This window comes from Harpia harpyja, chromosome 3 (genome assembly GCF_026419915.1).
Source record: "Harpia harpyja isolate bHarHar1 chromosome 3, bHarHar1 primary haplotype, whole genome shotgun sequence".
Lineage (NCBI taxonomy): Eukaryota > Metazoa > Chordata > Aves > Accipitriformes > Accipitridae > Harpia > Harpia harpyja.
The window spans coordinates 10,767,129-10,780,536 of record NC_068942.1 but is presented as its reverse complement, the minus strand read 5'-3'; the positions used below and the strand labels follow the sequence as shown (position 1 = coordinate 10,780,536).

At 43.9% G+C, this 13,408-nt stretch overlaps 1 protein-coding gene and 1 long non-coding RNA gene across 6 annotated transcripts in view; one reads left to right on the top strand and one right to left on the bottom strand.

Moving 5' to 3' along the window:
- Nucleotides 1–3,193, bottom strand: part of PDSS2 (decaprenyl diphosphate synthase subunit 2) — a 123,372-nt gene extending 120,179 nt beyond the window's left edge. For all 5 annotated transcript variants that reach the window (XM_052781384.1, XM_052781385.1, XM_052781386.1 and 2 more), the window contains exon 1: nt 2,723–3,193. In XM_052781384.1, the coding sequence (XP_052637344.1) occupies nt 2,723–2,949 (227 nt within the window). In that variant the 5' untranslated portion in view covers nt 2,950–3,193. The remainder of the gene's footprint in view (nt 1–2,722) is intronic.
- A 79-nt stretch (nt 3,194–3,272) lies between these two features.
- Nucleotides 3,273–11,406, top strand: LOC128139256 (uncharacterized). Its single transcript, XR_008234293.1, has 3 exons — nt 3,273–3,364; nt 3,927–5,172; nt 8,978–11,406. It is a non-coding gene; the product is annotated as an uncharacterized LOC128139256 (long non-coding RNA).
- Nucleotides 11,407–13,408: the final 2,002 nt, after the last annotated feature.

Sequence of the window (13,408 nt, the reverse complement as noted above, 5' to 3'; positions counted from 1 at the left end):
AAGCATTAAGACAGGAAGGAAGGGTAGACACAAAAACACTGATGACAAAATGCTACCAGTCAGAGAAGGTTAAAGAAAATGAATATTGCTTGGAGATGACAGCAAGCAATCATAATCTGATTGTCACCACTTATAACCTCAAAAATAAATGAATAGAAACTTGAGAAACAGCATGTGCAATTAATCAATTTTACCGCACAGATTTTTCAGATGTTCCCACAAATAGAAAAATCCCCTTAAGTGTTGGAGTACTTAATACGTGTATACAGTATTTATGCACTCACAGTCTGAAAGATTAGAGTTGCAGAACATATCAATCACTTAAGTTTTGGGTTTTTTTAAATAAATCACCAAAGAACATATTTTAGATAACCATGCTTTAAAACATTTGCCTGAACACACAAGGGGAAACCCATGTTACTCTATAAGCATGGGTAATGAGCCAGAGATTTAAAACATGTATCTAGTATTGAAAAATCAAGACCTGTTTCCTCAGCTGCTATAGATCTCAGACCCATAACTAAAATCAATCACATTTACAGTCAAACGTACAACAGCCAAATTTCAGAAAGAGATTATCAAGAAAGAACAAGGTCAAAATTCACCTTACTGCAAAATCACACCATAAAACAAGGCGAGGTACAATTTGTGCATTGCTACAGGTGTACTAAAACTTGTCAGCAGGAAATGAACTCCTCTTACAATACAAAAGTCAAGGCCACTGGAAATGTATCTGCAACGAAGCCTCTGGAAATACCAGTGAAGCCAAGTAAGAACATCCAAAATAAGGGCACACGGTTTCAGTTTTATGTGAGTAAATACTGACTTTTTTTTCCAGCACAACCCATCAGGTTAGCAGTGTACTCTGAAACATATATGAATTTAAAAAATGAATTGATTCAATCCTGCTGACCCCGTGCATGATTGTATTCCTACTGGTGTTCCACAAGCCACAGGCTTACAGAATTAAGCCCGAAGCAGCCCACTTAAAACAACAAAAAAAACCCCTACACATCATAGCTCCACCATGAAACCTCCAACCATGCCCCAAAATACTGTATTTAAACTTAACTCACAATAAGCCAGCAACCACTAGACATTAAACAGACTCTCTAAAGCTAACACTGAAGTTCCACTTTAGCACTGCGGGTCTCCATGACATTTCTACGACTGCAGTGGAAGCTTAAGAGCCCAAACACATCGCGCTTCGGTCCTCCTATTCCCCACATTCCATCAACCAACCTTAAAGTTGGATCCAAAGGCAGAAAAACATTTTCTTCTTGTCCCTCCTCTTAAAAAAGAAAACAAAAATCTTTGCTAAGCTTATCATAATACCACAACCCGCATTTATTAACAATTCAACAAAATCCCCTCCACCAGCATTTCCTAAAGTCAGGTATTTTCCATTTTTATTAAGAAGTTGATTTGTTTCTTTCAGAAAAGTCTACTTAAAGCCAGTATCTAAATTTCCCTCCCTGAAAATAATGTTTAAAAAGCTACATTTGTCCCCTGTACTCCTTTTGTTCACTCAAGACAACCAGATTTAGACACAGAGAGCTTGAAAAACAAATCTTGTTTTTATATCGTTACACCATAATTGTGGAGTTGCCAAGGACCACTACACAGCTACAATTTTTATTCTTTAAAAGAAAAGCAGAACATTTGTTTTGAACAAATGCTCATTTTTGGTTTACACCTGTTCAAAAATACTGTGCATATTAAACTTGGGTTCTATTAACATTGCTATGTTTGCAGTTATAGCAAACAAGTTCTATCAAACAAAAAACACCACCCCCCCCCCAAAAAAGCCCAACCCAAAAAACCCAAACCCACAACCCAATGCCCTTGGAAAATTGCACTTCTTTTGTCAAGCCTCTGGCATTTTATTGTTTAAAAAAACACTGCCAATCAGTTCTTGTTTTACAGTCAGAGAAAACACTGCCCAACATTTCCAACTTTTGCTTATTGGCAGGAATGCAAGTCTTCCATCAGTTTCCCTTAAAAATGAAAGTATGGATAACCAGCTTAGCAACCCTAAAAATCTCAACACTATACAAAAACTCCCAGCTGGATATTCCACAACAGACAATGTTTTTTAAAGCTCGTAGTAACAAAACACACGGTTCAGAGCAGCGTCATTCTGGGCTTTTAAGTTGACTAGTTCCTCCGTTTTTTCCACTGGTTTCCTCGCAACATCTTTCTTAATATTAAAAAACACATAACTGTCAGCGCGACAGCCATACTTCTTCCACTATCAAGGGACGTTTTTGCACGTCGCGTGGGGAAACGCGTTCCTTGCGCGTGGCATTAGGCCGAAGCAACTTCTGCGCGACAGAGAGTAACCGAAGGGAAGACCTGTTGTGGCACGGAAACGAAGGTCCTGGAGCGGAGAGCTAACCGCCCACGCAAAACCCCGCGCCTCGGGGCAGGGTTTCCCCGGGGACGCGCCGGTTACGGCACCTCCGCGGCCGCCCTCGGGCACCCGCTCCAGCCACGGCCAAGGCGCCCACCCGCCCGAGGGCCCGGTGCCGACCACCGACCCAGGCCTCAGCTCCTGACCGCTAGCGAAGGCCGAAACTTCCCCCAAGTTTTGACAAGCCTCCGGAGGGCTGCCGGCCCTTTCCTCCGCCGAGGCCCCAGCACCCCCGGACCGCCCCCCCCCCCCCCGACCCGCAGCCGGCGGGCCGGTGGGCAGCTTCTCCCCGTCAGGCCGGGCGCTTACCGGGCGGTGTCGAGCAGCGGGTGCTTGGTGCCCACCAGCTTGCGGACCTGCATGGCGATGTTGCTGAGCTCGTCGCTCAGCAGGCACCGCAGGCTCATGAAGGACGTCGGGTACCCCACGATCTTCTCGGCCTCCGACACCACCTGGCTCCAGGATGGGCCGCCCGACGCCAGACCCCGGAGGCCGCCGGCGCCGCGGCCCCCGCGCCGCAGCAAGGCGGCCCACATTCCTCCCCCCCCCTCCCCGCCGCCCCGGGGAGGCCCGCCGGCGCCGGCTCCTCTCTGCCGTTACTCGCCCCGGCGGGTCCCCGCAGGCCAAGCGGCCTCGGACGAGTCCCCCTCCTCGCTCGCTGCGGCCAGAGGACCCCGCCGTCAGCGGCCGGCTCAGCCCCGGGCGGCGGGACCCCGCAGCGGCCGCGGCGGCGGCCGGAGCGGGCTCATTGTGCCCTGGGGGCAGCCATCTTGGGCGTCGCAAAACACGCCGGGCCGTAAAGCGAGGGCGGCAAGGCTCTCCCTTCCCCCTCCCGCACGGCTTCCTCGCCTGACGGCTGTGGCGGTTTGGCGGGGGGTGGCGGTGTCGGAGGTGAGGGGTGTCTGGATGAGAGTGGTCGGCTCCTGGGGAAGGGGCCCTGATCCCTACAGGGTACATCTCCTCTCTTTCTTCACCCTTAGCCCTTGCACTGGGTGAAGGGCTGCCGCCTCTCTTCCCCCCTCGGTGCTTGTCACCTCCCAGAGCGGTGTGTGTGGGCCGGGCAGAGGGCCCGGCTGGAGGAGAAGCGCTCCCCGCGCTGGGCCAGGGCCCCCGCAGAAAGGGACGTGCTCTGTCTGCTCCCAGTGTTGCGTACAGAGACCAACAGGCAAGAGAGTTCAGGTTTCCACATGAAGTGTTCAACGTGTAGTGTTTAGCTGTTTTCATTTCAGGGGTTTTTTTCATATTCTGTTTTCATATTTTCCTATTTTCATTGTCCCATCCCTGGAAGTGTTCAAGGCCAGGTTGGATGGGGCTTTGAGCAACCTGGTCTAGTGGAAGGTGTCCCTGCCCATGGCAGGGGGTGTGGAACTAGATGATCTTTAAGGTCCCTTCCAACCCAAACCATTCTATGATAATTGCAGTGTATGGGCATTCTGGTTTGGTTTTTTTTTCCCATAGTTGCTTGGGATGTGGCACCAGTAGGCCTTACTGCATGCTCTGCGTTTCCTTGTAGGTTTGTCCTATGGTGCTCTGCTGTGGCACAGCTGAGGGGTTTATGAACCGCCTCCTTGTGAGCTGAAGAGGTACTTTCAACCAAATGGTTAACATCAAAAGTGACAACTCATTTTGAGCACCCACCTGAAGACTTCTGGGTCCTGCAATTCTACAGTGTGGTCTACTGTATATCATACAGTCTTTCATTTATTCTGAGCACAGCAATCACTGACGCCTCTTTGCAGCTACATGCACCCAAAGCTTTTGTGAATTCAGAGAATGGATTTTCTGTACCCCAGAGGAGGAAAATTCACTGGCCATCTTCAGAAATTGGATTTGAGTGACTTTCTCAATTCCACAAATACTTCAGCAAGAATATGATCTATTCTGTCTACAATCACTTACATTCATTCCTTCTATAACTTCCAGGCTTTGCTGCAACAAATCAGGCAGAGTTCTGATGAGAAAACAGTCCCATTGACTACATTCATGTGAAAAATGAGGGTGTTACATTTTTTACTTTTACAAATACAAGATACAGGTCACTTTATTTTGTTTGCATTCTTCCACATGATTAAAAAGAGTTACATTGAAGGATGCTGTAAAAGAAGGTGCAAATAGAAAACAATTCCATCACAAAGAAGGATGAAATGCAGTCCAGGAAAGCACAAATAACTCTTGAAGTTACAAGGGGGAAGCTGCTAAAAAGGAACGCCCTTACCTGTTTCCAGTGACAAAGACAGGGTGTTTATTGTTCTTATGCCTGAGATGACTCAAAATGGGCACCAAAACTGTAAAAGTTACTGCCCTAAGGAAGCGGGTTTGTGGAGTCAACAACGGCTGGACATGCCTGTGGCATCTCATAAGCGGCCTCTCCCAAACTGGAGAGGGGAAAAACTAGAATGGAGAGAACCTGCAAAAAACCTGGAAAGACGACAGGAGAGTTATGGTTCTCGTGTCAAAACTTTGCTTTCTCTGCTGCCTATCTCTGAGAGAATAAAGCTTTGCTTTGAAGGAGCTGCCACTGAGTCAGTTTAGTTAGCTAGTGTCACAGAACAAACTGTTGCTAAATAGGGATTTTCAGCTCATGAACACAGTCTAAAAAATGACAGAAAGCAATGGCATGTTTCTGTGCAGAAAGACTAAGTTAATGAAAATTGCCGGAGGGATGCACTTAAGAGGAGCTACCAAGGCACCTCATCCTGTAATGGTGACAAGTTCCTTGATTCATTTCCTGAGCCATATCCATTCTTGCACTTAATGTGGTAAGTGTTCTGTGAAAAACTAACATGATTATGCAATTAAAGTCTGCTTAAAATAATACATATAAACTGAGGAGAACTAGGGTACTATGGGCAGTAAACCTACCATCTTCTAACATGTTAGACCTTAGCTTTTCAAAATCACTGTTCTTTGTGTTACAGCCTAAGAAACTGAACACTTCTGCCCCCTTTATGTAGAATTCTCCTAAGTCCAAATGGTTTAGAACTAGGTCAAGACCCTTGATATCCACGACGCTGCACACTGCCACTAGAGCTTCCTCAGGATTCACCAGCAGTAGATTGATGTTCTTTAAATGCAGCAATCACCGGAGAAATAAAACACACATTTTGTGAGTTTCACAGGGTTTTTTTGACCACAGAGACTCTTTGAAAAGATTATTCTGTAATACCCAAGGACCCTCTGTTTTTCAGTCTCAGCCCAATGCCTTCATCCCTTTCCCTTAAGAACGTAACAGTCTTACTTCAGTAGTCCATTTTTGACTCCTGGGCCAAGTACATGGTTCCTTTCTCCCAACCTCCTCGCTTCTTCGCTTCAGTCCCACACACCATTCCTACTGGCTACTGTTCTTTCATTCTTGTCACAGCCTCCTCATCTTTTTCTCATTAAGTTCCAATCATCCTCTTGTCTGCACAGCCTGCATCCTAATCATGGACTCTTCTTCTTTTCATACATGTTTATGGGTGGGACTGTGGGGAGCAACAGCATAACCCTCTCTCAGTTCTTGCACTCACCTCCACAAAGGCCTCTGTTGCTAGGAAAAGACATTGCTGGAAAGCCCTGCTCATTCCCAGTAAACTTACAGCAGATATCCATTACTGTTGGACTTTTCAGACAGTAGAATGTGGAAAGACCATTCTGACCAGAGGTCTGTATTTACATTTTTTAATGGAAACAGTCTGAGACATTCCCCACCCAACAAATCCTTGGCAAATCCTTTGCGAAATTTCAGGTTTAGAGCATGGAGATAGGGGAGTTTCTCAGTCATGCAGTCCAACAATATTTTTTAACACAAGCAAAATGTATTTTTTGCCAACCTTATTTTGCAAACTGACTGAAGTATTTTAAAAATCAGCTTCAGGCTGACACACCAGTCACAGAAAAAATCATTACAAATTAGTTAATATTTGTCAGTTACAGACATCAAAAACCAGGGTCTTATGATGGGTAATGATGGACCAATTTATCATAGGCAATGCTGCTTGCGCTGCCTGTAATTTATACTATCTCAGTTTTTCTCTCCAAAAAAACATCAGAAGTGAAATTATGATGTACTTCTTATATTTTAAGTTGTGGACAAAACCGCGTGCTTTTTTTTTTCTTTTTTTTTTTTTCTTCCTTCTTAGCTCATTTCCCCTCAGGTTTTGCGAGAAAAACCCACACTATTTCCAGAGCTTCAGGGACTCTACAATAGATGTGTCTATTTCTTTAGAGTCTTAAGCAGAGAAGAAAAATGAAGCTCTTTTCTTCTCTATCAATTGACTTTGTTAAGCCTCCCCAGGAGGAGAAAGAAGCCACTGCAGGGGGCCAGTATCAAAGTTGAAGAACAAAGATGAAAGGTGAAGAGACACTTCTGTTTACATCAGCATGCTCTGGACTAATGTACCAGAGAATGCATCAAAGCCACCACTAATGCCGGCTCTGGGTATCTTTTCTAACAAATGGAATGCGGAAATATTTTCCTGACTACCATCTAAAGTAAAACAATTGCAAAGCACTCTCATTTGATTGGGAACATTTGACCTTTCAATCTTTCATAGTTACTCTGGCCTTATCCAAAATAAATGATCTCCATAGGAGAACGAGACTAGCAATGTTAATATATTATACTAACTATACCCTGCCTATATAACCAAATCTTCTAGATGTTGCTTAATTTTTTAATATGTTAAAGCTTAGGTGCACTCTAGGCTGTTTACAAAAATGAAAACTAACAGAAATACGTGTGTTCCTTCCAAAGCATCCAGGTAGTTGTTTCCCCACCCCCCCTACATACAGGGAATTGATTTACTCCATAACATCCTGGGGAAGTAGACAGTTATGATTATTTCCATTTTGGAAGTCAGGAGGTTTAACAGAAAGATTGTGTGATTTGTCCAAGGCTTTGCAAAACCCCTAAGGCAAACTGAGAAAAGAATCCACTTCTCTTGACCTCGTTGTCTGTGTCTTGTCTACAAGGTTGCCTGTCTTCCTACTAGCTGACAGACTACCGAGAAGGACGAAGGCCTTATTGATCCTATAGTTAGATGCTGAAAAAAACAGCATCATTTAGCTGTTAGCATCATCACTTGATTTCAGTAGGAGTCACATCCCTTGGACGGAATTTGGCACTAAAAGGAATTAATTTTTAAGCCTAAATATACCTACTGAGATACCAATATCAGAACTTGATGTGTTGCTGGTTAATAAACAATAATAAATGCATAATTATTTTTATTTTATTTAACAAATAAATAAATATAGCTGTGATATATAGCGATCCTTTGTATGAGTAGGTGTATGTTACCCTTTTCACTCTGCACACAAAACGCAGTGATACAGTAGCTCATCAGTCCATGGCACGGATGAGAAGCCAAAGCTCCCGGTAGCTCTCAGCAGCGCTGCACAGGCAGTGGGACGTGCCCCTCCTGTGCTGCACGCTTGCAGAACACAGCTCCCTTCTCACTGGCTCGCCAGCCAGCACTGCAAAGAAAACAAAATCAATTGAAATCCCTCCATTTCAGCAAGCTGAGTAGGAACAGGAGCAGACAAGTGTGCAGCTGATAACACCCCTCCTTCATAGAGTCACTGTTTTTTCACCTCCCAAACCAATTTCAATTGTAAGACAGCCTCTTAGGCTGTCCCCTCTGATGGGCAGTGCTCCACTCAGGGGAATTTGGACAGAGACTCTCAAAACACCAATGTTTTGGAGCCGAGTAATCTACAGAAGAAGGAGGAGGAAGATAAGCACAATGTTAGTTCTGGTCATATGCAGTTGAAGCTGACAAAGCATCCATCATCCTGTACAATATTAGCCTTTAAATATTCAGCTTTATCAGTTCCCCCATTCCTAATCCATCATTAACCACCCCATGAAGCCTCAGCTGATTAGCCCCACCTCTGCAGCTTGGCAACCCATTAACTATTTATTATTTGTATTTAATTGAACTCTAGTAGCAGTGGAAAACTCCGACCAGACACATTTCAAAACCAGAACAAAGGAGATGGTCCCTTGCCTAAGGAGTTCGTGGTCTGGGCAAGAGTGAAACGCAGCAAAGAGGAAATGACAGCCGTGCTGAACAAAGGCTTACTCACATGCCCTCTATTAAACTCCTGCCCCACAAATCTATAGATTTTCTATGGGTTTTTTTTCCGGTGAGTTCCATCTCAGCATCCCTTAAAATCACAGAATATGATGCAATTTGGGAGGGTCCAGCAGAAAAAAAATGGGATTTTGAATGTTAGGTGAAAAATAGATTGAAAAACTCTATCTAAATCATTCCACAATTACTAGGTAGTGATACAACCCAGGTATTAAAGTCATAGTATAGGAGGAAACTGGCAAACATGTACAACATACACATTTTATATGGATTTAAATAAATAAATGGAAGCATTTCTCAGTTAAAATGTTTATTTCTCAGGCACTAAATATATGTAATTTGTGAAGTGTTGTTTGTATTTTGCTGCTTGCTATTCACATGCATAATCAAAACATAGATACAATACTAAATGTTCTTTCTGCTAGTAATGCTGGGTTTGAGGGGAGAAGATCTATACACTTTATTCTGTCTTTATTTTTTTACTTAGACGGGAAGCTATGTATTCTCCACTGAGGCTGGCTGCACATTTCTTCTGAAGTAAACTTTGCAGAAGTCACCGGTGCCTTTGTTACCTCCACCTGGGCTTCTGTACTTTTCTATTTATGAGTCCCCTTTGAAGCGTGCCTGAAAGATCCAGTTCCCAAGAAAGCTACTACCCACTCCCTGAGCAGTGCCGCACAGCACGAGCATGCCGCACCAGAGACTCGGCACTGGCTTGCTGTTTACTGATCAACTTTAAAGCCCAGAGCACTCGAGGAAAAGGTTTTCTAAGGGGCTCCTCTCCCTCTGTGCCCACTCGCTGCCTTGCTACCAGGTGGAGAGTAATGTCTGTCTGGGAACCAAGTCTCCATGTGTGAAAGTCAACCTGGATGATAAAGAAAATGGTTTTAAAATTTGAGTTAGAAAGCCCAGGTTAAACAAAATCATTTGAATCCATCCTTGTAATTCTGTGTCTGAACAAAATAATGTATTTTAAGCAGCACTGACTACATGGCTTTGGGGAAATTAAAACAAGATAAACAAAGGTATTAATCTATACTATACTGTATTATCTATACATTTTCCCCTGGTCTAGGTAAACCCTTTTGTTCAATATAGGTGTTTTTCAGTACGATTCCCTCTGCTTTTGAATTTATCCTGTTATCAATCCATTGGAGACAAAGAGTGATGACCCTCAGGGTACAAGGGGGCGATGCATTTATTTTTACCGAGCACTTGACTCACTCACATCTCTTCTCCTTTTAATCCCTGTAATTAAAATGTCTGCCTGCCACTTCAGTACATGCTCTAAAATGATTAAAATTTGAACATTGTAGCAATCATAGTTACTGCTGCTGTACAAGAGGAAGAACGATTGATCTAGTCCAACACAGTTAAGTAAGCTATAGAAAGGAAACCATTAGTTACTAATGCAAAATAGAATATAAAAGTATTGAGTCAGATGAAAGGAGCATCTAAGGTAGTATATCCTGTCTCTGATAAAAGCCAGTATCAAATGCTTAAGGGAAGAGAATGAGAAATCAAGCAAGTACAGAGAAGTATGTCCTGTGGTATGTCCACCCAGCTTCCACCTTACCACACTTTAGAGCCTTCTTGTACCAGATCTGTCAAGTCTACCACGTTTAATAAACCAAAATGGATCTGTTTTCCAGAACTTCCAAGTCTGGCTCTTCTAAACTATTCTTTGAAGCTATTTAGACTTTTGCTCCCCCAAACATCCTGTGGACATGTGTTCCACAGTTTTATTATGCGTTGTGTGGAAGAAACCCCACTTCATTATGTTTATTTTAAGCCTCCTAACTACTAGTTTGCATTCAGAGCCAATGAGGCATGCCCAAGCTAGTCTAAAAGAAGCCTTGAACAACATCTCCATCCCTTTCTGTTTTATTAATTCCCCCATCTTCCTTTTTTTCTCTCTCATTCCCACTTTCTTTTATCCTCATATTATCTCTGGAGGGTGTTACAAGCTATGCAGACATCTGATTTACAAATGCATGCCTATTACATACCAAAATTCAAATGACCAAAAGCACAGCAGTCCTTCAGAGACACGCTCTTCCACGACGATGTCACTTGCTTGTAATTTTAGTCTTAAACTTTGGCACCTCGGTTCCTTTCTGAGCTCCCGAGTGACGGTGACCTGGTTTTCGGAGGTGCTTAGCACCCACCACCTCCCGGGGGGAGCTGCAGGCACTCCACGCGCACAAGAGAACACTTTTATGCAAAGCATCCGCCTGGCTCTGGGCACTCAAGTATGAAATTGTTATTCTGGATTCAGCTTCACAGTGTAGTGACACAGGAAATCGTCAGCCCCAGAGTGAAATTAAGAACCTTAGGACTGGCAGTGCAACCCTTACTTATGGTGATATAAGGTAAGCAGTCCTCTTGAATTAAATATTACTAAATGTGAGTCTTCCCATTTTTTCAGGATCAGTGGCAAATGCTACAGAGGACAGTCATCTTACAGACTTTCTGTAGTATAAATGTATGGATCATTGCTATATCAGCAGTCCTGCCTGGACATCTGATTTTCAGCTTTATATCTGTTTCCACAGTAAAACACACCAAAACTTTAACTTACATGTTCACCTGCACAATCATCCAATAGATACACTTTCCATCTGCCCTATATTTTTTCCTCTTTCTCTGTTCCTCTCTCACTCTTGGAATTTGCTCAGACCTATTCTCTAGCCAAAAGTCTCTTTTTTTTCCCCTTCAGTGTACTCCTCTTTGCATTTCTTTTTGCTTTCTCACCACCTTTCTATGTGTCAGCCTTGTTCCAGTTCTTCTCCCCAATGGCATTCAGAACTCCTGCTACTTTCATACACTCTCACCATTTTAAGCCGCTTTCCCACATGCTCTCTTTCACGGAACACCTTCCTTCCACTGATTTCCGAAGCACAGATGCTTGTTCGCTTTCCATGATGGCAACAACAGCTCTAAAAGAAACATATCATTTCCCCTCCTGCAATTCATGCACAAATGCCTGGCATGTGCTGCTTGGAGAAAGCCTTTCAACTTTGAATTTCCTTGCCTTTGTGGAATCTGTGAAAAAGTCTGATAAATTACAGCTTTGGCAGTTATTTCAAATAACTTTATTTGCAGCCAACTGAGGCAAAATCTGTCAATGGTGCCATCCCAGTGTTCTTTCAAAGGTCATTGGCGTTTCATGAGTGAGCTCAAAGTCAAGCTGGTTCAAAGGGAGGCTCACATTTCATTTTTTTCTGAGAAGGTTAGATTACATGTTCTAATGGTGACAGGACTGCCCTACAAGACATAAGAGCTGGGTTCTAGTCGAGGCCGCGAGACTCTTCAACTACATGTGTTTTGTTACTTTATCTCTCTCCCAATGATTTCGCATCTGCAAAATAGCTCTAATACTAACTGGTAGTTGTAATATTAGTTAACAACAGACAAGAAGACCCCAACTAATCATATGGGTGGCTAGGTTTTGAAGATGGCCTTGGACCTGGTTTTGGTGTTGGCAGTTCAGGTAGAGCCAATAAACCTCAGTCTACAGCTCCTCACACCAGGGCTTAAGAGGCACTAGCTGTGACACACTTACAATATGCAAAAGGCAATTTCTCACGTTGTCCCAGGGGGTGAGAGGAAGCAATAATACAGACCCTTGGCTCTGCAAGCCAACTGAATTGCTGCCTGAGCTTGCAAGAATGGTGGTGCACCTGGGGACCTGTAGTGCTGCTTGGAATAAACCACAGCATGGCCCACAGCATGTATGTGGGCAGGATTTCAGTGCATGCTAATCAAGATATGCATGGAGTTCCTGACCCTTGACTCCCAGAAGTTACCCAAAGCTGAAGTCTTGTGGCAAGCTTTCGCCGGGCTGGCTGGGTGGGATGGAAGTTGTATGTGACTGTCTCCCATCAGCACCCTCTGAAAGGGAGTGGTGAGGACATGTCAATTCTGCTTTAACTAGTAGTGTTGTGAAAATAAATTGATAACCACACCTGACTTCAAGAATCTCGGGTGGAGATGGATACATACATTGATCATGTTTTAAGGCAAGAAACCCTACCTGTGTAGAGAAGGATTCTCGGGACTGTCTTTGAGCAAAATCTATTTTTGGTTATGGCGGTAAGAGACATAGATTATTATCATTAATGGTACATGCATGATTTAATTAGGGAAAGCAACACAGTTCAGGAAAACAAAATCTTTCCAGATAACAGTTATACTAATTACCTAAAAGATCATAAATCAAAGCAAATTGAATAAATTGCAGGAGAAATGGGCTGATGAGAATCTCATGAAGTTCAGCAAAGTAATGATGTGAAGTCCTGCACCCAGAGAGGAATAGTATTTGTAGCAATACGGGTGCAGGACTGGCTAGAAAGCAGCTTTGCAGAGAAGGCCCTGAGGACCCTGGCATTCAAGAAGCTGAACGTGAGCCAGCAGTGCACCCTTGCAGCAAAGAAGGTTGGGGTGCATTAGGAAGAGCACTGCCAGCAGGTTGAGGGAGGCGAGCCTTCCTCTCTGCTCAGCCCTGGTGAGACACATCTGGAGTGCTGGAGCCAGGTCTGGGCTCCCCAATATAAGAGAGATATGGACACACTGGAACAAGGACAGTAAAGGGCCACAGAGACGAAGAAGGGACTGGCACATCTGACGTATGAGGAGAGGCGGAGAGTTGTGGGGTTGTTCAGCCAGGAGAAGAGAAGGCTCAGGGGGCATCTCATCAATGTGTATAAATACCTGATGGGGGAAAAGTAGAGATGGTAGAGCCAGGCTCTTCTCCCTGAAAGGACAAGGGACACATGGGCACAAACTGAAATACAGCAAATTCCATTTAAACATAAGAAAAAGGGGTTTTTACTGTGAAGGTGATAAAACAGAGGAACAGGTAGTCCAGAGACACTGTGGAGTCTCCATCCTTGGAGATATTCAAAACATGACTGGA